This window comes from Ochotona curzoniae, unplaced genomic scaffold (genome assembly GCF_017591425.1).
Source record: "Ochotona curzoniae isolate NIBS_2020 unplaced genomic scaffold, NIBS_Ocur_1.0 contig_1014, whole genome shotgun sequence".
Lineage (NCBI taxonomy): Eukaryota > Metazoa > Chordata > Mammalia > Lagomorpha > Ochotonidae > Ochotona > Ochotona curzoniae.
Window position 1 is genome coordinate 30951718 of NW_024464920.1, and position 24424 is coordinate 30976141.

At 40.6% G+C, this 24424-nt stretch overlaps 1 protein-coding gene across 1 annotated transcript in view; it reads right to left on the reverse strand.

Annotated features, from left to right (window-relative positions):
* Positions 1-24424, reverse strand: part of IRAK3 (interleukin 1 receptor associated kinase 3) — a 55049-nt gene extending 30625 nt beyond the window's left edge. The window contains exons 1-6 of the mRNA XM_040982233.1: positions 24243-24424; positions 10919-11101; positions 8465-8529; positions 7791-7845; positions 5923-6074; positions 1735-1799 (exon numbers count right to left, since the gene is read on the reverse strand). Of these exons, the coding sequence (XP_040838167.1) occupies positions 1735-1799; positions 5923-6074; positions 7791-7845; positions 8465-8529; positions 10919-11101; positions 24243-24375 (653 nt within the window). The 5' untranslated portion in view covers positions 24376-24424. The remainder of the gene's footprint in view (positions 1-1734; positions 1800-5922; positions 6075-7790; positions 7846-8464; positions 8530-10918; positions 11102-24242) is intronic.

Genomic DNA, 24424 nt, shown 5'->3' on the forward strand with positions numbered 1-24424 from the left:
TCAAAAATTTCACAAAATTTTAAAAAGAACAGAAAAATCTAAAAATTCTTTAATCATTCCAGTTAATAATAATAATAAAATATAGAAAACAAAAATGAAGAACACATAAATGAAGCACAATCAGAGAATAAAATACACACTCTCCTATGTGGTAGCTTTCTGTAAATACAGACCAGAACCTGATAACAGCGCTGCTTTGACAAGTCAGCTCCGAGACTGGAAGACAGCAGTGGGAAACAATGTTTTCTCGGCTTACCTTTCTATACTTTTGGGACTTTGAAATATCTGAATTGTACTTTTGCAAGCAAAAACAATAAAAACAAACCTTTAAATGTAAAACTCTTCTATTACAGTTTTGGATTTAGTTTATTATTGCCTGATAAAATGTTTTTATGATTAGCTTCTAATATTTTGACCTCTGATCCTGCATATATGAGCAAAGATATTCAGCTTGGTGGTATAATGCCTGCTCTCCCCATCTCTCTCCTCTTCCTTACATATCAGTCCAGAAAACATCTGAAAAGAACCCCTTTATTTGTAAGGGCTGATGAGTGATCGCCATCGGGTTAGGGCCCTCCAACGAGGAAGACAGCACGGCTGCACGTAAGAGTACAGATGAGAGGGAAGTCATTTTAATTTGTCTCCAAGGACTCTCAGACTCATGAATGAATTCCCAAAAAATAATGTACACATCAAAAGCACTTGATTTTTGTATAAAACTCTCTTCCTGGGGAGAGGTGAATGGATGAAGCAGGTTCTAGACTGGGAGGTCTTTAAGGAAGAGGGGATATAGTGAAGTACATATACTCCTAATGTCCATTCACATTAGTCTCCCTGATTTAACCCACTTCCTTGTGACAGCTTCTTGTAAAAATATGTCCAAGAGGGGCCCGGCAGGGTGGCCTAGTGGCTAAAGTCCTCATCTTGAACACACTGGGATCCCATCCAGCTCCCTGCCTGTGGTCTGGGAAAGCAGTGGAGGACGGCCCAAAGACTTGGGACCCTGCACCCGCGTGGGAGACCTGGAAGAGGTTCTTGTCTCCTGGCTTCAGATGGTCGCAGCACCAGCCGTGGCGGCCACTTGGGGAGTGAATCATCGGACGGAAGATCTTTCTCCCTGTCTCTCCTCCTCTCTGTATATCTGACTTTCCAAAAAAAATTTTAAAAATAAATCTTAGGGCCCGGCGCGGTGGCACAGTGGTTAAGGTCCTCGCCTTGCACGCCCAGGATCCCATATGGGCGCCTGTTCTAATCCCGGCAGCCCTGCTTCCCATCCAGCTCCCTGCCTGTGGCCCGGGAAAGCAGTCAAGGATGGCCCAAGGCTTTGGGACCCTGCACCCGTGTGGGAGACCCGGAAGAGGCTCCTGGCCTCAGATTCGCATAGCATCGGCCGTTGTGCTCACTTGGGGAGTGAATCATTGGACAGAAGATCTTCCTCTCTATCTCTCCTCTCTGTATATCCGCCTTTCCAATAAAAATAATAAAATAAATCTTTAAAAAAAATAAGTAAATCTTAATAAAAATACGTCCAAGTGAATTGCGTAAATGGTCTATTTTAAAATATACTTTAAAGAGTACAAAAGAGCAGATGTCAAAATATGTACCCAGGGTTCTAACATTCAACCCCAATTTATTAAATGCTAGCCATACCAAGTTCTGTCTCATAAAATCAAAAATGAACAAAGATGAAACAGAAGAACAAAGGAGGGGAAACTGCAGATAAAATATACTTACAATAGTAAAACTTCCAGCTCAGATAAAAACTTTTTCCACTGTTTCTTGCATTGCATCTTTTTCTCCTAAATACACAAAATGAAAAGAAAAAACAAACAATTAAGAGAAGGACTTGTATTTCTAGAATTTTTAACAAAGTATGTATAGTCTTTCCAAAATTAAATGAATTCTTTGTTAGAAATGCATATGAACATTTTTCTAGGAAAAGGACCCTCAGTTTTCAAAAGGTTTTTAAGAAAATCTAATTAGTCTCCGGCCTGGCACAATGGCCCAGTCGCTAAATCTTCATTTTGCACACACTGGGATCCCATATGGGCACCGCTCCCAGCTACTCCACTTCCCATCCAGCTCCCTGTTTGTGATCTGGGAAAGCAGTGGAGGACGGTCCAAAGCCTTGGGACCCTGCACCCACGTGGGAGACCTGGAAGAGGTTCTTGTCTCCTGGCTTCGGATCAGCTTAACTTCAGCCATCGTGACTACTTAGGGACTGAACCAGCGGACAGAGGATCATTGTCTGTCTCCTCTCCCTGTAACCTGCCTTTCCTAAAAAGATAGACAAATCTTTTAAAAAGAAAAAAAAATCTATTAGCCTCAAAATAGATTTATAGTTAGGGCTTTCAAGTAAAAAAGATTTTCATTCTACACATGAGGTTGCCAAATTTCATTTTCAAGCTTTCATCATATTTTCACATATTTGCACAATTTAAAAATATTAGATATATTCAGTGAAACCCTTGAAAAATTGCCTACTTGATCCCACAGATAATCCAATTTGTATTTTCTCTATGTTCCCACAAATTTTCACTAATTTGGCTAGAGTCATACGGAGATGTTTCCAGTTCATCTTGTATTAAGTTTGAAAAGATGGGCTTCTTCAGCAAATGAAATATAACTCTTCATATCAGGGAAGCTTTGGAAGTTAACCAACAGCCCGACATGCGAATGTGGAACAGACTTCATACTCTACTGAGCATCTATACTCTTCCTCATGCTGTTCTTGATGCTTTCACACAGTTTACGTCATTGTACGTCCCTGGATCTCAAGTTTCTAACTTATACCAGGAAGGAGTTAAAGTGCACTCCTAGGTCTACCAGCTGCAAGATTCTGTCATCTGCTCTGAGAGCAGTGTGCTTACAGTTTGGTTTTCGGGAATAAAAGGAGAGAAATTCCACAGGAATTCTGGAAGTTACTGTCCAAGTTAAGCCAGAAAGAGACAATAGATCAGGCTAATAAATCATTTTCCAGGAGGTATTCTGCTAGAAGTTACATTTCACAAGATGACAACTCTTGCGCACAAGTAAACTGGGTCTCTGGTCCATTTCTAATACTTGCTATTTGTGCCTCATTATCAGTCATTCAATTTCCCTAAAGTTACAGTATTCTTAATGTGAAAAGGGGGCTCAGGTATGCTAACCTAGCACCCTAACACCTGGTGGTTAAAGTGTGGGCTTTGCACAAACAACTCCGGCCATCCTGGAGCCGGTGAGAATGCTGCATCTTCTCTGCACTCTGCTCAGATCTGAGGAGTCAGAATCCGCACTGCGAAAGGATAGCCAGGTGATGAGGCGCACGGCACAGCTCCAGAAGCACAGATCACCTCTCTTCGTCTCTTCAACAAAGTTAACTCAAGACAACGTCCCAATGTTCCAAGATTATTTTCCCCCTGTGGCTAAGGCTCCATTAAATGATCTCATCTTTCCCTTAAAGTACATGTGTCTTTGTGTGCATGTTCATGTACACTTATGCTGGACTGGAAAAGGAGCAGACAAAAACCACATTTCATCACCTAAAGAGACAGTTAAAATGCAGAGTGGGGCCAAGACATTAGGACTAGGACTTTGTACATTCCTCTGTTGTTTCCACGTATTTTTATGCCTAGTGAATACCAGCCATCTTGAAAAGGGTAGGTATCATTCATTCAATTTATCTAACAAACATGTACTGAACAGTAACTATGGACCCAGCCTCAGAATAAGACATTAGGAAACCAACTTAAATCACAGCTCTTCAAAGACAGACACCCAGTGTGTTGGTGGAAGCAAACGAGGGAACCGTGGTCTTGTGATAATTCAGAGTCTGGTGGTACATACGGGAGGGTCTCAAGGTTAGGTTGGAGAAGCCAGAGATAGTCAGGGGAATAATTCTCATCTTGGGACAAAAAGGGAAGGAGATCAAGAAGAAATGACACCTCATTCTAAAGCTAGACTCAAGGAAATAAAATTCTGAAAGGGATTATGATCTGGGGGCAGCTTCAAAGAGAAGTGGAAAGTAGGTTACATAGGCCTTCTGAAGACATGACAGATCATAAGAGGCTGTACAAACAGGTCCAGGAGCATGCGGGCACAGATTTCCATTCAGTCACCTCTAAAGCAACAGCATTTCATTTGTTGAATGGTTTGGCCAGGATACTGTTTCTTTTTTAGACTATTCATCTCAGGAATACAGAGATGTGGTATAAAATGCAACATGGGGACATGGAAATATTGCATTAATCATTTTATTGGCTTTGTAACATAAGCTATAAACTAGGAATCACTTTAGATCCCTTTCTTTCCTCCACGTCCCCGTCATGGCCAACAAGACACTAGATTTGGATCCTTTCAAAACAGCTCCTGAGTTTTCCTCCTTAATTCCACACTAACCCAGCTTATAGCTAAAGTTCCCAACACTAACTACACACGTGAATCCCTGATGCCTTCCGTCACCACTCTGCCTTAGCAGGTTGGTATGAAGCTAGTTTTTGGTTGTTTTTATTTGCAAGGCAGAGCAGAGAGCATGCTCTCCCATTCAGTGGATTACTCTTCAAATGTCCACAACGTGAAGGGCTGAGCCAGGCCACAACTCTGAGTCAGGAACTCAGTCACTTGACTGGTCACTGCTACAATAGTGAAATGGAGTTAGGTACACTCACCTGGGATGTGGGCATCTTAAATTCTTCGCCAAATGTCTGCCCTTGAGATTAGTTTTTAAAAAGATCCCTCAATGATTCCAATACACAGTTAAGAGTTGAAACCATAATTTAAGCTTTCTCATTCCCTAGACTACATGGCTGAAACACTTCTGTACTGTCTTTCTGCTCAGTTTAGTTCTTTTCCCCAAACCGTTAAATTCCAATCCATCTTCTAACCTGTCATCAAAATTATACTTTAAAAAAAAAAAAACAACAACTAAGATTTCCAGTCTCCTACTTAAAAACCTTCCCCATATTTAACCTACCTTTCCATCATCTACAACCACTCCACTCACTTCCCTGGATGAACTGGCATTCATGAGCAAGATCGCTTTTCATCCATGTAACTTCACGCCTTTGTACCTGCTACTAGTTCTAAGCAAAAGATACTTCTGGTCCTTAACTATTGATCAATACTCTCATTCACCAAAACCCAGTGGAAAGGTCACTTCCTTCTATTAATTTTCCCATTGGCTTTCAAAAAATGTTTAAAGATTTTTTTATTATTATTTATTTTTTTTTATTGGAAAGGCAGATATACAGAGAGGAGAGACAGAGAGGAAGATCTTCCACCCGATGATTCACGGGCCCTCAAAAAATGTTTGCTGATGTGATAGTTTGTGCCAGATAGTCTTCTGGGAGCCAGACACACTGTTCCGCTGTTATCATGTACATGCTCCCTTGACTTTCACACCAATCTCTGATAAAGCATGTTTCTCACGACAGTTTAATCTTTAGTTCATCTGACTAGTCCTCCTGATGACTATTAGCTACTGGGGATACAATGATGGTTTATTCATTTCACCCATGCTCAGATGCCCAGCCAGTAGGAGTTCAGTAAATACTCTTTGATTGTTGACTGACAAAGAAGAAAATTAAAAATAGCTCTTTTGTCTCTGGGTGGTTACCTATCTCTTACCGATTTCTGAGTAAAAGCACTTGAGCACAACCAGACCCCCGCAAGCAAAGTTTCAGGGGTCGGAAAGGCTATTCTTACAAATCTTTCTCATGTTAATGCGTCATGGATGGGTGAGATTTAACTTCTACATCCTGTAAAACAGGCCTTTGTATCTCAGCCATTTTTCTACTCACTTGAAATTGCACATCTTATGTGCATTCATGAAGTTTTATTTTCATATTTGCCTATTTTCAAGGATGATGAAAAATGATACATTTTAATATGAACTATGACCAAATAAACAAAATTGATATCCTTTGATAGTAATTTTTTCCATACCTGTTTAAATAATTTCACAGCATATGTTCGGCTCTGAATCTCCACTCTATATACTTCGAAAATCTCTCCTTCTCCAATCAGGAAATCTTCATGGAAATTTTTGGTTCCTTCTACAATATTCTGAAAGCTGATGGAGGATTTAAGCAATATTCCTTAGCAAGGAAAACAGAGGAAAGATAAGTTAACTTTTCTCTTTTTAAGCATCAACATCACTATTACAACCAGGACTTCAATATTATATTTACAAATTCATCTGAGAGGCCGATCTTTGGTGTAGGGGTTAAGATGTCGCATGGGATGTCTGCATCCCATATCAGAAGCCCTACTTTGAGTTCTGGTTCTACTCCAGATCCTGTCTTTATGCTAATGCACCTCCTAGAAGGTAGCAGGGCAGGGTCAAGAATTTGAATCCCTGTCACCCAGATGGAACTCCAGCTTCCAAGGATTGGCTTTGCCCAAGCCATGGCTTTTGCGTATTTGGGGAATAAACATCTGCATAGACGATATCTATCTATCTCTATCCCTATAATTTCTAAGAAGAAACACATCAAGGTCCAGTGGAACATCAATAGAGGAAGGTCCAAGAGCCCAAATGGAAGCCCAACACATGTTTTTGGCATTTACTTGGGTTAGACTTCCAGCGTTACACAGAGCAAATGATTCCTTAAATTCTTAAACAATAGCATGTAATATGAAAAATTACTTGGGGAAATTATCTTAAGATTCTGCTCCTTATTATTAGGCCAACATGTTACTGTTGACCCATTTTTAATCTAAAACCACTAAAATACTATGGAAATGGAAATCTTGGTATAATTCAATAAAATTCTCCAAGCCTGCCTAGTAGAACCACTTTTCATTAGCTTAGGTTGAATTCTTCTTCAGAGTAAATCAGAAAGATATTTCAGCTTAAAAACAAGCAAAAAGAAAAACATCCAAACAGAAATTTGAAATACTAACCACGAAGGAAAAGCTTGGTTAGATCCTTGCGAGACTAATTTTGACTGTAATGCCACAGCAGATAAGAAACATTCTAAGATATTTAATGTCTTATTACTGAAGCAACAAAAGCCTATCTAACTTCTAATTGTCTTTTCAAAGAAGCATCAGATCTACTGAGAGAGATTGGGTAAGACATCCTGAAATCGTCTTTAGAATTTACAGAGAGATGACCAGGCAGTAGTTCTTCCTTTAAAAACGAAACTAAACCAAACCAAACCAAACCAAAACAAAACAAAACAAGATAAAAAGAGCTAATTTGGAAAATAACTTTTTATAATGACTCAGCATTTTTCTATAATCATCTTGAACTATTTCTACTGTGGCTATGACAATTTTTGATGCTATATAAAACCTGACTAAATTTAAAAAATATTTTCTTAAGACACACATAAATTGCAAATTTTATTAATCACAACAAAAATATTATTTATGTAAAAAGACCACAATTATGATCTTCATTAACCAACTTTTTAAATTTTTGAGAGCTCCCCCCTATTGTTAGATCACTCCCCAGATGCCCACCGTGCCCAGGACCGAAGCCAGGAGCTCTCCCCGGGGTAACAGGAACACAATCATCTGGGCTGACAGGAAGATGGATTCAGTGTGTGTAGCCAGGAAATGAACCCAAGTTTACTTTAACTGGCATTGCAACCATCAAGCCAAAAGCCCGCCCCCTAGCCGATGGATTTTTAACATAGTAATAATATGTCATCTATCAGCACTGTATCAATCAAAATTGAAAATGCTTTGACATCTATGAACATTTTATTCTAAACAGGACTAGAAATGATTCGTGTGTTCATCAGAGTTCCTCCCCTTAACTTCACTTAGATAAAAGCAAGATTTTAAAACGTCCTTGTTTTTACCTTTTTTATTATGCTCAGGAATAAGAACATTATCCACCGTGACACTGGTTGCTTCCTGAGAGAAGAAATACATATACTAAAGTAATTCCATTTTGTAAATCTAGAAGGAACACAGCTTCAAGAGAAACCCAAAGCTCTCCCTGGGACTACAGAGTGAGACAGAGCAGAAACTACTTTAGGAGAAACCTAGCAGAAAGTAAAATTATTTCACTGTACTTAATAGCATTTACTGCTACTTATACATGCATACTTACAGCCTCATATCAACCATAAAAACCGAAATATCAATGCCATAGTTAGTGTTAGCCAATTTAAATGATTTCTAATGCTATAAAAATGATCATTGCTAATTTGCTCTAATAAAAACGAACAGCAACACCCAAAAGACCAAGCAGAAAAGCTGAGTTGGGACAAATGCATAACGTATATTACCCTTAGCTATAAATGTCATCTCCTGACAGGTCACTGGGAGGGAAAGCTATAGCTTTTTAAACAGCTACAAATCTCTAATTTCCTAAAACCTTAACTACATAAAGAAAAAAAGAGAACTGAAGCTTTTGCAGTTTTTAAAAAAGTTTTTGCAAATCCAGCATTTTCTTTTGGATATTACTCATTATGCTCAAATCCATAAGCAACAGGGTCCCACGGTCATTATCGATGCACACGCATTCTACCTTGGCTGGCATGTTTGCAAATCCCTTTTTCTGATGACCTTGCTTTGAGGGATGTGAGGCTGTGCCTGAAAGAAAAATAGAGGGAGCTAAACACAAAAAAAAACTTTAATGTTCCTAATAAGCATGATTTCCCCCCTTGGTGACACTGAAAATAAATACCTTGGTAGTAACATTCATTTCCAAAGCTTAGTGTCATTTCAATGGACTGACTACAAAATTACATATATGAAACAGGTTCCTTGTGATTAAATATAAAACAAATTTGTTGATTTAAAACATGAATGGCTCCTTTAAGCTACTGAAAATATTAAAGTACAAGGCAGAAAATTGAAATGATTAATACAAGTATTCTCAACTTTTGCAACTACATTTTAATTTTCTCCATGAAAAGACTGTTATCTCCTTAGTTTAATTAACTGTTTAAAAATGTTTTTATCTGAAAGGCAGAATTGCAGAGAGAATGAAAGACAGAGACACATCTGATGTCTGCTGGTTCACTCCCCAGAGGCTGCAGTGGCTGGAGACAGACCTGCCAAAATCCAGGCACCAAGAGCATCTGAAAAAATCCAGTACCCTGTAGTGATTTTTGAAAACCTTAGGATCATAAGGTAATTTGTTTTTTTTTTTCACAGTAAGACATGTATTTTACATTATCTATTTCATACATATCCCAAAAAAGTTTTACAAAGAGCTATTACTTTTGCATTAATGACATTGTTGATACTTTACTTTTTCCTTTTCTATTCATTTTTATTGAGATAATCCTTCCTCTATTAAAAAAATTATTGATTTATTTTCTGATACAGTGCCATAGGCTCTAGGACATCCCCTCCCCAAACCCCTCCCTCCACTGATTTCCCCTATATTACTGCAATAGCACAGTCCTTCCAAACAGTATGAAAAATCCACAGTTAACATTATATATTTAAAGGTGAAAGATCAAACGTTTCCCACCTACAAGCAGAAACATTACAGAGATGTCTAGTCTTACCACTTTCCCTTAATATTACAGTGAGTGATACAGCCAGAGTAATTAGGCAAAAAAAATTTATAAATGTCTCAAATATTGCCAAGTAGAAGAAAATTTGAAATTTGGGATTCATGAATAATCTGAAGACTCCTCACATCCATGGATTTTGAAAGTTTTTGCACCAAAACAAACTTACTTTTGAATTCCATTTTTCTACAAACTTTCTGATGTGTCTTCATTCAAATCATGTAAATGACTGTCTTTCCACCATTCAGCTAATCTCATAATTGAAAAGAACGAAATCAGTTTTGCATGTGTGACAGACGGGGAGTCAACCAAATATGTGAAAGTTTTGTCCACTTAAAGTACAAAACATTCTGTTACATAAACAAATGGAGAGTGTAAATATACCCCCAAATCTATTCCAGAACACTGAAGCATAAAACATCACTCACATGTCCCGTTAAACTGGTGTGCGTTTATACTGTGAACAGTAAGCCATGTGGGTGTTCGATGGTTGGAAAGGGCTTAGATAGTAAAAAGGCACTGCATATACAGTTCCCAGGGATTTATCAGTCTGCTTCAGAGTGAAGCGTTCTACTGCAGCAAACCAAGTACAAAAAAAAAAAATATATATATATATATATATATACACAGAGGACAAAGGGGATTAGCCAAACTGCACAGTTAATATCATGATGGAAACCTACTGGAAACCAATATCTCAATAATAAGAAAAATCTACAAAGTAAAAGTCAGTATGAATATACAGTTTTCTGATATAAATCTCTCAGGTTTTCTTCTTTGTATATAAAAGGTTTCTTTGGGTGTTACAGGAGAAGTTCATTTGTGCTAAGTATATTACATAAACAACATGTGTACAAACATACAGAATGGGGCCCGGCGCGGTGGCACAGTGGTTAAGGTCCTTGCCCTGCACACCTGGGATCCCATATGGGTGCATGTTCTAATCCCGGCAGCCCTGCTTCCCATCCAGCTCCCTGCCTGTGGCCTGGGAAAGCAGTCAAGGACAGCTCAAAGCTTTGGGACCCTGCATCCGCGTGGGAGACCCGGAAGAGGCTCCTGGCTTCGGATAGGCATAGCATCTGCCATTGCACTCACTTGGGGAGTGAATCATCGGATGGAAGATCTTCCTCTCTGTCTCTCCTCTCTGTATATCCGCCTTTCCAATAAAAATCAAATAAATCTTTAAAAAGAAAAAACAACAAATATACAGAATGAGAAGTAGACCCATTCTAGGGTGGGTAACTGGACCAGCAGCTAAATCAGCCCTTGGGATGTGGGTACTCCATATTGGAGAATCTGGATTCCAGTTTAGGCTCTGTTCTCAATGCCAGCTTCCTGATAATGCAGCCCAGGGAAGCAGCAGGTGCTGGTTCCCCTGCACAGCTTTCTGTTTGCATTTACAGATGACAATGCCTTCAAGACGGACTGGAAGTCACAGTATAAGAGTAAAGGCTTACCGTGGCTTGTAATCAAGTGGATTGCTCGATAATGGCCCATCTCCTGCAGAATCTGCAAGAGGTCTCCGATGGTCTTGTTTTTTTGGGCACAGGACCAAAGTAGCTCTCTTGTCCCACTTTTGCCTTGGTCTACATATTTCTCAATGAGACGAACATCTAGCCAACTGTTTGAAAGCCGTTCCGCTGTGGAAATTGCAATAGAAAGAAAGACAGTTTATTTTTTATTTTATTTTTTTAAAGAAGGAAAGATAGAAAGATCTTCCATCTGCTGGTTCACTCCCCAAGCAGTCGCAAGGACCAGAGCTGAGTTGATCCAAACCCAGGAGCCAGGAGCTTCTTCCAGGACTCCCACATGGGTAAAGGGACCCAGGGATTTGGGCCATCTTCTACTGCTTTCCCAGGCCACAGGCAGGGAACTGGATGGGAAGCTAGGTGGCTGGGATATGAATCGGCACCCATAAGGGATCCTGGGTGTTTGCAAGCCAAGGACTTGAGCCTCTAGGCTACCATGCAGGACCCAACACAGTTCATTTTTATTGAAATGATTGTTATGTGTCAGATATTTTACTTAATTTTATTGATAACTTTATATTTTGAGCTAATTTAGTATATACTTCTCATCCACCTTCTGCAAATATGAACATTTACTATCCATAGTACAATGATCAGAATCAGTGATAACTACACTACAAGGCCATATTGTAATTTCACTAATGTACTTCTCTAGTTCTAATATTCTATTCAGTTTTCCATATTGCATTTAATTGTTTCTTCCCAATTTCCTCTAATCTCTGATGGCTCCTCTGGCCATGTTTATCAAAACAATGAGATGGTATTCTCTCCCTTTTAGTGCATAATATTAGCAAGGGTTCTGTAATGTTAATATCTTACCACCAGTATGGTTTATCTGATTAAAGAAAGGCTTGCAGAATTCATCTTCTCTGAAACTCTCTCTCCAGGTCTTCCATGTAGTCACGGGGTCCCAAGGCTTTGGGCAGTCCTCCACTGCTTTCCCAAGCCATGAGCAGAGAGCTGGTTGGAAGCAGAGTAGCCAGGACCTGAACTGGCACCCATATGGGATCTTGGCACATGCAAGCTGGGGATTTAGCCAATGAGCCATTGCAAGGGCCTGCTATCTCTCCTTTTATCACAAATAACCATAGTAGCAATTGGAACTAGGTCTTGATCATGGCAACACTCTGCTTCTTCTCAAATTGGGCCCACTAGTGCTTGTATCCACCAATGAGCCTCATTTATCACAATTATTACTGTAGTGTTTGCTTAATGATCTTCTATTTCCTTCCTATGCTCATTTAACTGTAAGTCTTCTGTAATAAAGAATTGACCCTTTTCCCACCTACATTTACTTCTTTATTCAAGTTTTTACTCACATAAGTATGGACTTATACAATCACTTACTGATTTTATTCTCTAGGTTGAAGTTCATACTAAGATTCTTTGTTTGGCGTTAAAATTGTAACAGCTTTCTTCACTTTGGTGCTTGTATTTATGAGTTCTGTGGATATTTTATTTTTTCTTTTTTGACCACTTCCCTATTTGCTGAGTCTACAAGGTTCTCTGGGTTCATTCTGTGTTTCCCCTTCCCAGCAATGTAATTACTTGTTTAAGGACTCCGGTCTTTTTTTATTGAACAATAGTACTGGATGTGCTCAGTTTTTTGAGCTTCTAGGCATTTCAACTAGAGCTAGTTAGCAAACAGATGCACAGGCACTAATTCATGCATCTGTATTTCTCAATCTCCAATGCACATGTTAAAAAACCAAGAGTTTATTTTGATACTTCTGATTCCAATCCAAGAACACAAGCTGTAGTCTGTTCTTCCTTCATTTGTTACTCCATTTTTGATCAATAGGAAATTGCTCTTACTATAAACAATGTATTTATTTGTTTAATTCTACTAAACATATAAAGAAATGGTGGAATCCCTAACCCATATCCCTGTGAAGAACACATGAACTGAATTAGAGCACAATGATTCTTTTTGTCCTTAGCCCCAGAGCAGCCAGTTAAGATGTGGTTTTCTGAAGTTTCTGAAATCAATTTTTTTTTTCCTCATTCCCTTCAGGGTTGTTGTTACTCATTTGTAGTACAGTTAGACTCAGCTGTTGATGCTTCCATGGAATGGTGTTTAAAATGTTTGTTTCACAGTTTACTAACGTACATTTGGAGCAGCTAAAAGCTGGTATCTGGTAGGAATGGAAAGATCTCATTAGGATACTGGATTTTTAATTTCTCAAAAGTAATGAACGTGATACACTTATGGTCTGGTATAAGCATATTAGAGATGTATTCCAAGAAAATTAAATGAAAACGTTAAGTTTATTTTGAAGCAAAAACAATTGGGTTTTCAAAAAGTTCAAGGAAATGCATATTGTGAAAAAGCTTGCATGCATTTCAAAATTTCTTCGTGCTGATATGAGCCGTTTATTCCATTTTCTATGTATGTTTTGATGTATCCTTTGTATGCTAAAGTTGGTGGTTCTCCTCTAATCTGCTGATTATATCAACATTGATTTTAAAATACTTCCTCTTCCAAGTAAACAATACAATGAAAGCTTGCTTACTATTAAATTTCACCAAAGAAAATGTTTAGATTTCAATTTTTTCCTGTTAGAAAATTGATAGGGGAATCTAGCAGTATGGGTATAGCAGGTTTAACCTCTTTGTGGCACCAGCATCCCATATGCCATTGGTTCGAATCACAGCTGACCTTCCAATTTAGCTCCTGGCTGACGGTATAAGAAAACAGTGGAGGATGGCCCATGTCCTTAGGCCTCCAGCACTCATTAGGGAGACACAGAAGAAGCTTCTGGCTTTGGAATGGTCTAGCTGTAGCCATCACAGCTAGGAATGAACCAGACTTAATGTTTTAATTAACTAGTCCCTTCTGTATTTTAATAAGGCTTCTTAAAAATATTTATTGAGGGCCTGGCAGTGTGGCCTAGTGTTGAACACACCAGGATCCCATATGGGCGCCAGTTCTAATCCCAGCAGCTCCACTTCCCATCCAGCTTCCTGCTTGTGGCCTGGGAAAGCAGAGGAGGACGGCCCAAAGCCTTGGGATCCTGCACCGGGGTGGGAGACCTGGAGGAAGCTCCTGTCTTCAAACCAGCACAGCACCAGCCATTGTGCTCACTTGAGGAGTGAATCATTGAATGGAAGATCTTTCTCTCTGTCTCTCCTCCTCTCTAGATATCTGACTTTCCAATAAAAATAAAATAAATCTTAAAAAAATTTATTGAATTTATTTCAGCAGAGAGATATCAAGACAGACAGAAATCTCTCAACCATGGTTCTCCTTTCAAATGCTACAACAGCTGAGGCAGTGCCAGGGGAAGTCAAACCAAGCGTCCTGCATGGGTGGCAGGGACCCACTATTTGAGTCATCATCTGCTTCCTCCTAGGGTGTGCATTAACAAGAAGCTGGGACTAAGAGAGGAGCTGGGGCTTGAGCCCAGGTATTCAAGATGGGACAAGTGTGTTAAGACACTAAACAATGACAAATTGCTCTTGCTATGGATAAGATATCTATAACGTTTCCTAACGTTGATGAGGGGAGCAAAGGGTTTTGAGTTTGCACTAAATATCAAAAGGGCAAGATCAGGTAAAGTGTTTTTGTAAATGCTATTGGTGATGAATTGACCTAGCTGAATATCAAAAGATACTGCCTGTATGCATGGATTGCTTCTAGTCTAGAAATATATTTTCATGTCTTCACCTACTCTCATTGTGATCCACAGTACAACTTGATAGTTCTTCTCTAATGATGATATATTCTGAATAGGAAAGCTACTAAGGAGCATTGGTAACATGAACAAAATGTATAATTCATTCAGATCCAATTATATAAAGTAGCTCCAACTTGATGTGACAGGAATGCCAACTCTTTTAACATGTTAATTACACATCCTTTAATCTTTATAATTTTCTCTGATCCTTGCTTACTTGCGTCCTTCCAGAATACACAACTTTGTCTATGCATGACAGAAATCAAATAAAACTAAAGACAAACGTACCAAATCATTTAACTGTATTGCTAAAGTGGAGAGCATTCTCAACTGAAAAGATAAAGTAAGAAAAAATATAGTGTGCTAAATATTGTTTAGAACCATTTTTTTTTTGGAAGGCAAGTGTTTTATTTGAAGATGTCTTGGAATTGTATAAGTTAAACAAGAAAAAAAAAATAACCTGAGTTTAGAAATCAGTTATGTAGAGACCCTGCTTACTTAATAATCACTCAGTGCTCAAAGGTCATTGTAGGCTGTTCTCACAGTGCAGGACTGTCTAGCAGTGCTAACCACTGGGGAATTCAGTCACAGAAATCACATCTCTGTATGCAAATATGTCCTGAAGGGGTTTTTTAGAATAATGCAACACAACCCTATTTGGACTCTGTATTTGCCTATGACCACATGCTAAAACCTCTCGGAAATGAAGGCTGTGTTCTTGCAAAGCTTGTTTTCAAACAGCATAGTGGGGAAAATGAAGATAACCTTTTCTATAAAACATATAAATAAACTAAGCAATTCTTCAAGAGTCTTGAAGTTAGTTTTGATTCCAAAATAAAGTGAAACAAAACTCAAAAGCTAGGTTTATTCCTCCTATCAAACTGAAAGGATTAATACTTCTTACGTAATAGATATTTTTTTTTATCAGAAATGACTCATTTGCACTTAAGCTTGTGAATTTTTTACTCCATACTCAAGTAAGACTCCAGTTTTATAACTGGGGGGGGGGTCTGTGCATGGTTTTCCCAGCACCCTCCACAGACCCCGGGAAGGATCCAACACTAACCACTATCTCAGGGGCATACCTTAAGAACAGCTCACCCTCAACACTGGCAGTTCTGTCTGCAGACGTGGGTGAGTATCATTTGCTCATGCATTATTTGCACAGGCCTGCTTGTCTACCTAAAATAAGAAAATCCTCAGAGGCAGGAACCATGATAGTGCATGTCATATATGATTCTGGCCATGGTTTTAGATGTTTAATAGATGTCTGTTTGTTCATTAACTTATGCAAAACAAATATTTGCCCAATTTATGCTCTGTTCCAGGCACAATTTCAGATGCTATGAGAGCAGGAAACAACGCAAGCCAAAATTCCTGCCCTCATGAAGCACATACAAGTGCGTGTGCACACACACACACTATGAGACAGACGGTAAGTTACACAAGAAAAAATAAAATAGGAAAGGTACATAAGGGAATGACAGGGTGCCATTTTTTAAAGTAGTCAGGGTAGGTAATAATTGTAACTAAGCAATAATATGAAGGAAGTGAAAAAGCAAGCTTCAAGGTGACTAACAACAAATATTCTATGTTCCAGGAGGTTAATATAGTTCAAGTCAATCCAACAAGAGGGAGAAGAAAGCTGCAAAAAAAAAAAAAAAACCCAAATCCTCATATTTCAGTGTTTACTTTTTTTCTTTAAATCTATTTATTGGAGAGACACACAAAGAGAAGAGAGTGGGCTCCTATCAGCTGGTTCACTCCATAAACACTTGAACTGAACTGAGACAGGATGAGAGCTAGAGCCAGACCAAGAAATCAGGAACACAATCCGGGCCTCTGATGTCACTGGGCTCCTACCACTTACTTGTAGGAACTGCACTGGGCAGGAAGCTGGAGTGAGGAGTAGGGGGCCGGGAATCAAACTGAGGCACTTTGATAGGGAATACGGACACCTTAATCTTTAGGTTAATGTCCACCCCTAGTAGGTATGTCTGATGCAGATACTAGATACTGCTAGGTCACTGGTTCCCTTCCTTATACTAGAGTTTCTTTCCAAAACCACCTCTTAATAAATTAACTCACTAATCTTGGGAAGTGACAGAGTGAGTTCCAGTGTTCCTGGTCACAAAACTCATGAGTTCATTACATTTCATGATTTGATCTTACATTGAAAACAAAAAGTAAATTCCACTTGATTAATTCCCAGTTTGCTATCATCAAAATCCTTATCAAATGTTATCACTGAAGAATGAAAGAAGTGTCATAAGTACTGTGAACTAACCAGAGACCTGCATGTAAAATGGAAATGCATCTCTAAATTGCAACTTCAATCTGTTTGAGTCATTAGCCCTCAATCCTCTTGGGACAGCTACCTAACCTCTAGGTCTTACTAACAAACACACACTTTCTTGCAATGACCTTGATGTCAGTATTTGGCTTGCTATGCATTAGGAAAGCAGCCACAGGAATGGGAGCTCTACAACACTGTGATGGGAAGCTAATAGACAGTTCTGAATAGAGTAGTGAAATAACATACCCAATATGTGTATGAGGCTCATTGATTCCTGTGTTGTAGTGAAACACAGGAGCTGGTATTTAGCTTAGTAGTTAGGATACCATTTCCATAGCAGTGTGAGTTTACTTGAGTTTAAGTCCTGGCTCTGCTTCCAGTTCTGACTTCCTGCTCATGCAGACCCCGAGAATCAGCAGGTGATGACTTCGTTCTGGCTCAATCTCAGCTGCTACACATCTATGGGAATACAAGGAGGGCAAAGATAGTAGCAAAGCTTCCAGTTAGCAGACTGCTAGAATAATCCAGGTGGAATCTGATGGTGGTTTGTACTCGGATGGCTGTGGTAGCAGTGGTCAGATTATTAGATAAGAGCCTGAAGGCAGAGTCAGCAATATCCTTTGCTGGGAGACAGGATGTGGTTTGTGAGAGAAGGTGAGAAACTAAAAAACACTAATATCTTTGGCCTGAAGAAAGGCTGGAGTTACCATTAACTAAGATAGGAAATCTTTTTGCATTGTGTTGAGGGAGGTGCAATTCCAAAGATGTCTGTTCAGTAGACAATTACATGAACAATGTTGACATTCAAGGGAGTGGCCCACGTTGGAAATTTGGAAATATTAGCATATAGGTGGAGTTTAAAAAATAGTAACTACAGCAAATAAACAAAGAAGCAGACTATGGACTAAGCCCAGAGGCACTGTAAAGGGTAAAAGGGGATCTGTGAGAGGAACATGAACGAGTGAAGTGTTCCAGAAGTAGAGAAAGTGCTTTAAGGAGATTGCTGTTAGTGACTAATTGTGTCAACTGAGATGGAGATCAAGAAATGATCACTGGATTCAGCCAGGATGATCTCTGGCAAGAGAAATCCAGAGGGGAACACAGATACAGGGCAGTGCTTAGAGTGGAGGTGAGAACACAGATAGATGGGGAAAATAAGAGTGGGGGCAAAAATAGGTACTACTACATCTTCAGCAATGGGAAGCATTACTTCTCTATTCTTTAAGTGGACACTGTGCAGTAACTTCCTTTCAAAAAGTAAAATAGGAGTTGAAGGGAGGGAGTCATTGTACAGTACATATACCTGTCAGACATTGCTTCAGCTACAGTTAACAACAACAGTGGTGGTTCACAAATGTGATACAGTGATGTGATGGAATGAAAATGCATTTCATGCCTATGGTCTTCCTCATCAAAATCCATAACCTCAGTCTGAGCACAAGAAAAACACCAGACCAAGGCACTTAAGGAACATCCAACAACAGTCAACAAGTATTCCTCCAAACTGTCAAAGTTATCAGAAATAAGAAATCTGAGAAACCATCACAGTCAAGAGAAGCTGAAGTACACACAGCTATGAAATCTAATACTCTGCAGTTAAGATTCCTGTATATCATTGGGAGATATTAGGGTTCAATGTCCAGTCCCATCTGCTGACTCCAGCTGCTGTGGCCCCTGAAAGGCAGCAAGTTTGGCTTAAGTGATAGGATTGCTACTTCTGAGATGGAAGTCCTAACAGGGTTTCTAGCTTCTGGATTTTGTGGGCATTTGGAGACTGAACTAGCAAGAAAGTTTTTTCTCCATGTGTCTGTCTCTCTCCCTCCACAATTCTGTTTCTTAAATAAATACATGATAAAACTAAATTAAATAAGTGCAAATTAAATGAAAGCTTGAATATAAAGGATGTCAGGTAAAAAAATGGGAATGAAGTATGAATTTCAGGTGATGATAATGTATTAACACTGCAACAAATGAACCCAAAGACATTACTCATTGGAGAACCTGGGTGCAGGGCATAGGGCAAGCATGTTGCTGCAGGCAGTTTGTAAAAAAATAACTGCATGACTTGACTTGATAAAGAAGAGCAGATAAGATTATATCTGGAATCTTGAGTTCACAGACTGCTGGTGCCCAAGATCAAGTTCAAACTCCATGGGCAATGGTCCTTGAGTGGCCAAAAGTCTGAAGATCAAGGTTAAGGCCTACAGATTTGGGTCCACAGTTGGGCAAGGGTTCAAGGCCACAGGACTGTGAGCTTTAAGCTGTCCTTGAGACAGCCATGCATTAACTTGAATACTTGGGTCACACTGTTGCTTCCTGATCATCCAGCACTGGCTTCTTAACATCCATATGGGACAAAGTTATCAAGGACCCGAGCTCATCAACTACTGTAATTTGACTCCCCTAGCAAGTCAATAAAATACTGTGGTGGTGAGCCTTCTAGCTTGACCTCTTTCCTCAGAGAAGGGGCTCCCCTCTGTCTACCTGCTTTCCTAGTCTTTATCTTGTGTCTGTCTCATTAGCAGCATCAGCTGTAGAGAAGACAGTTCTACTTTCTGAATTTTTCAGTAAACTTAAAACACTTCTAAGAAGTAAATATCACTTAAAATATAAAATGCTGGGCCTAGTGCAGTGCTTAAGTAGGCTAATCATCTATCTGCAGCGCCAGCATCCCATATGGGTGCCAGTTCAAGTCCTAGCTGCTCCACTTCCAGCTCCCTCCTAATGGCCTGGGAAAGCACTAGAGCACGACCCAAGGCTTTAGACCTCTGCATTCACATGGGAAACCCTGAGGAAGATGTTGGCTACCAAATTTGGATCAACTCAGTGGCAGCCAAGGTGGCCATTTGGGAGAATCAATTAAACAGATGAAAGATTTCTCTTTCTCTGTTTCTCCCTCCCTCCCTCTCTCTCTCCAATTCCAACTTTCAAGTAAAATAAATAATTATTTAAAAAATAAAATTTAGGGCCCAGCATGGTAGCTCAGTGGCTAAAGTGCTAGCCTTGCATGTGCCGGGATCCCACATGGGGCCCCGGTTCTAATCCCAGCAGTCCCAATTCCCATCCAGCTCCCTGCTTGTGGCCTGGGAAAGCAGTTGAGGACGGCCCAAAGCCTTGGGACCCTGCACCCACGTGGGAGATCTGGAGGAAAGAGGCTCTAGGCTCCTGGCTTCGGACTGGCTCAGCTCCGGTTATTGTGGCTGCTTGGGGAGTGGACTATTGAATGGACAATCTTCCTCTCTATCTTTCTTCCTCTCTATCTGACTTTCCAATAAAAATAAATAAATCTTTAAAAAAATAAAATAAAATTTAAATTCAAATTTTTAAATGTAAAATACTTAACACAACACAGGCCTTGGAGTCTAACCATTTACTCATATTCCTAGTCAGTCATTTAGTAGACTGTGACTTAAGGCAAATTATTTAAAATCTCTCTGATCAGTGCCTCTATCTATAAAATATAAATAAAAAGAGTAATTGACTCACTGAGTTGTTGTGATAAGTAAATAATATCACTCGTGTAATTCACAGCATCTGACAAACAGGCACTCAAGAGGGGGTGGTTATTATTAATTATTGTTATCATTTTAAACAGTATTGGATGTACAAATGCACATTTAGTGTGATTTCGTTTTAAAACAACTTGTAATTTATATAACAATTTCCATTCCATTTTTTTAGAGGAAGAAAATTGCATCTGGTCTATGGCACAGCGTCCGTAAAAAAGGTTTCTCACTCAGCATAAACGTTACACAGGGTGACTCACTCCAGTGTAATTTGAATACATATCATCAATCTATGGTAACATAATGAAATGAGTTATCAACAGAGATTGTGTGTGTACTTAATCATGTGTATAAAGTAAATAATGTTTTCCAGTTTGGGTTCCTGCTTTCACTATAAAGCCATAAAGCCAACAGGATACCCTACCTGTGGAGATAACACATTTTTTACTAACAGACTTGGCAAAAACTATCTGAAGAGTAATATGCAGAATATGTTTAATGGCAAAAAGAATCAAGTAGTGAAAAGAATGTAGTAAAAGGACTACACTATGCAGATACTAAGAAGAAGGAGATTTGATTCAACTGACAGTTCCCAAATCAAGTTGAGAATCACATTCACTTGGAGAGCTTAGCAGAAAATCAAAGATGCCAAACACTGGCCAAGACTGACTAACTCAGAAGCTCCAGACCTGGGGCATGGGCACTTGTACATTTAAAAGACTGCATAGGGGTGGGCAACTGGTGCAGCAGTTAACATGCCACCAGGGACACCAGCATCCCATCCGAGTCCTGGGTTCGAGTCCTGGCTCCACTTCTGATCCAGATTCCTACTGATGCGGATACTGTGAGACACCGGATCATGGCTCAAACACTAAATTCTCTAGCTCCTGGCTTTGGGGTTGGCCTACTCCCAGGTGTTGTGGGCATCTGAGGAGTAAATCAATGGATAGAAGATCTCTCTCTCTCCCTCTGCGTTTCAAACAAATAATCTAAACATTTTAATAAAGAGCAATTGTACAGGTGATTCCAGTTTATGAAGAACTGGCTTACATTATCCCCCACACACTGACCGTATAATGAAGTCTGCTATATGATATGCCTCAGTCTGAGTTTCGTTTGTAAACGTAGCCTGATACGCAACATCACCAGGAATCACCATCAGCCTCCGACAGTCATGCCTATAACCATTACAGTTGTTTTTTATTTGGAAGTGTGGACCCTATGTACTCTCAGGCGCCCAGCTGTCCCAAGCACAGAAGGGCCTGTCTCTTTGGCTCAGTTCTCTATCACTCCTCTCTCATCAAAGGTTTTCCTTTTCTGCATCCCTTCCCTAGACCCACAGGCAAATTCAACATTTTAACACAGGCAGTTGATCTCCACACTGGGTCAGCCTTCTCTTCCTGGTGAACCAACAATCTGTGAAGCAGTTTGTACCTACTGAGAAGAAGTCAGTAGGTAGAGCTTCCTGTACAATCAATAAAAATCAACACGGAAGAGGACAATGGGCAGACCACCTATAAAAAAAGAAAACTCTGGTTATAATACCCACTGACTAGCCCATGAAGCTAACCTACTTTCTACAATAACCCACCTAAGAAGCCAAACTGCTACATGTACGTGACAAGTCCAGAAAGCCAAATAGTAATCCCAGCAGCAACTGGCCCTGAATCATCAGGAGTTGATTAATAACTGACAGCTTTCTTAATTTTAAATTAACCTGTCAACTTCCAACTTAGGGCCAAGCACATAAGCACTAAACAATTACACAGGATTGTCTACTTCTAGTTAACCCACTTACCATGCCAACAATCTGCAATTATATATACCCAAACACCCAAAGCCCTGCCACTCCTCTGCCTACCTTCTGAATCTGTCAAATGTTCAGAAATGACGGCTAACCCTCCAGCTTTGAAAAAACAGCCTTTGCTTCTTCGCATTTACGTGGTCTTCGCTGATTTCCACAACTAGGAAAACAAGGTGGCTAGAGGTGGCTGTATTTCACTGAGGCTCTGAGGAGCAGCAAAATAGGACACAACAGTGAGGGGAATGTTCAAATGGGTTTGAATTGCTGTGATTCAAGTGCTGGTGCTGCCATTCCCAGCAGTGTGAACATGAGCAAGTTCTTTAACTATATGTAATAGCCTCCTAACTTATTCAAAGGTGGGTAGCAATACCAGCACCTAACTTGCACAGGATGGTAAGAGTCTTACGAGATAAGCCATGTGATTTCATTCCCAAACAGAGAAGAACGTGGAGAGAGATCTTCCATTCATTTCTTTACTACCCAAATGCTTGCCACAGCTGTAGCTGCACCAGGCTGCAGTGAGGAGCCAGATACTCAAGCCAGGACTCTCCACCTGGGTGAACAGGACTGAGGCACTGGAGCCAGCACCTGCTGCCTTCTGGGCTCTGCATTGGCAGGAAGCTGGACTGGGGAGCTAGAGCGAGCACTCCAAGCCAACTATGGGATATGGGCCTCACAACTACTAGACCGACTGGTGCTCTGTCCCTTTCAGGTGACAGAAATGTTCTATTTTCACCCTCTCCACCAGCATGCTTCACACAGTGACAATACCTACCTAGCTCCAATCAAACCATGCATCATCATAAAACTTTTCCTTTCACAAAATGTAGTAATTTTAAGAAATATACAGGTACAAATGCAGACCATGCTCCAATCCACCTGAGAGAGATCTGGTGAATGGGGGGGGAGAGGGTCTTATCAATTAAATGTATGCTAGAAATTTACGTTGTCCAGAAAACAGAGTAAAGTACACGTCTCTGAGATTTCTTACTTCGGGGCTACAATTTCACAATACGGAATGTAAAATATGACCTTTTTTATGTTACTAGCGCTCATGGCGGGTGGCTCACATGCTTAGGCCACTTTTGGGAATTCCAGGGTCTCATATCAGAGTCGAATCCCAGCTGCTCAGTTTCTGATCTCACTGTTGATGCACCTGGGATGGGAAAGCAAAGGAAGACGGTCCATGTGTGTGAGCCCCAGCTACCCAAGCAGGAGACCTGGCTGGAGTTCCCGGCTCCTGCCTTCATCCTGGCCAAGTCCTGGCTGCTGTGGGCGTTGGGGAATGAACCAGTGGATGGAAGACACACACATATCCTCTCCACACCTCTCTCTCCACACCTCTCTCTCTCTCTCTCTCTCTCTCTCTCACACACACACACTGCCTTTCAAATCAAAGGACAAATAAATAAATCTTCAAAACAGAAGTAACCTGGAGCCCCATGCCACAATCCCATGAGGAGTGGCTATAGTGTTTATCAACAACAAAGAAAACTTCCTCCTCCGTAAGAAAGATCACTATTTCAGACAATTAGAACTGAGTTGTTTAAATGTTACATCATGGGTTATCAACTTTAACTCCAAACACCCGTGCTTAACAAGCACAAACTTGTCCCACTTGGAGCTTGTGAACCCGGCAAGCCAGCAGCACCAGGTAAACCTCAGACGAGGCTTCATATTGGGTTTGTCTTACTCAAGCCCCGTCTCACTAGACAGTCCTGCAGGGAGACTCACAGGTTTCTCTGAAAGAGAAAAGAGGGGGGCGCTCACGTCGGGATCCTTGGGAATATCTGGGTCTTCCCCAGGCCGAGGGCAGGGCAGTTCCGCTCACCGCAAGCTGCCTCAGCGCCCGGCGCCCAGGCGGTCCAGGGCGGCGTCCAGGGCGGCGCCCAGCGGGCCTGCAGGACGCGCTGCTTCCCCGCGCTGCTTCCCCGCGGCCCCGCCGCCCCGCCGCCCAGGCCGCACTCACCCAGGCCGCGCCAGCCCAGCGCGCCGTCGCAGCTGTCCAGGATGGCGCACAGTTCGCCCAGCAGCGTGGGCGGCATGTCAAAGAGCGGCGTGTGCGGTGACAGTGCGCCGCGGGCCCCGTCGCGCGCCGCCATGGCTCGGCCGCCGGACACCCGGGCCTCTCCCCCACGCCCGTCCGCCGGC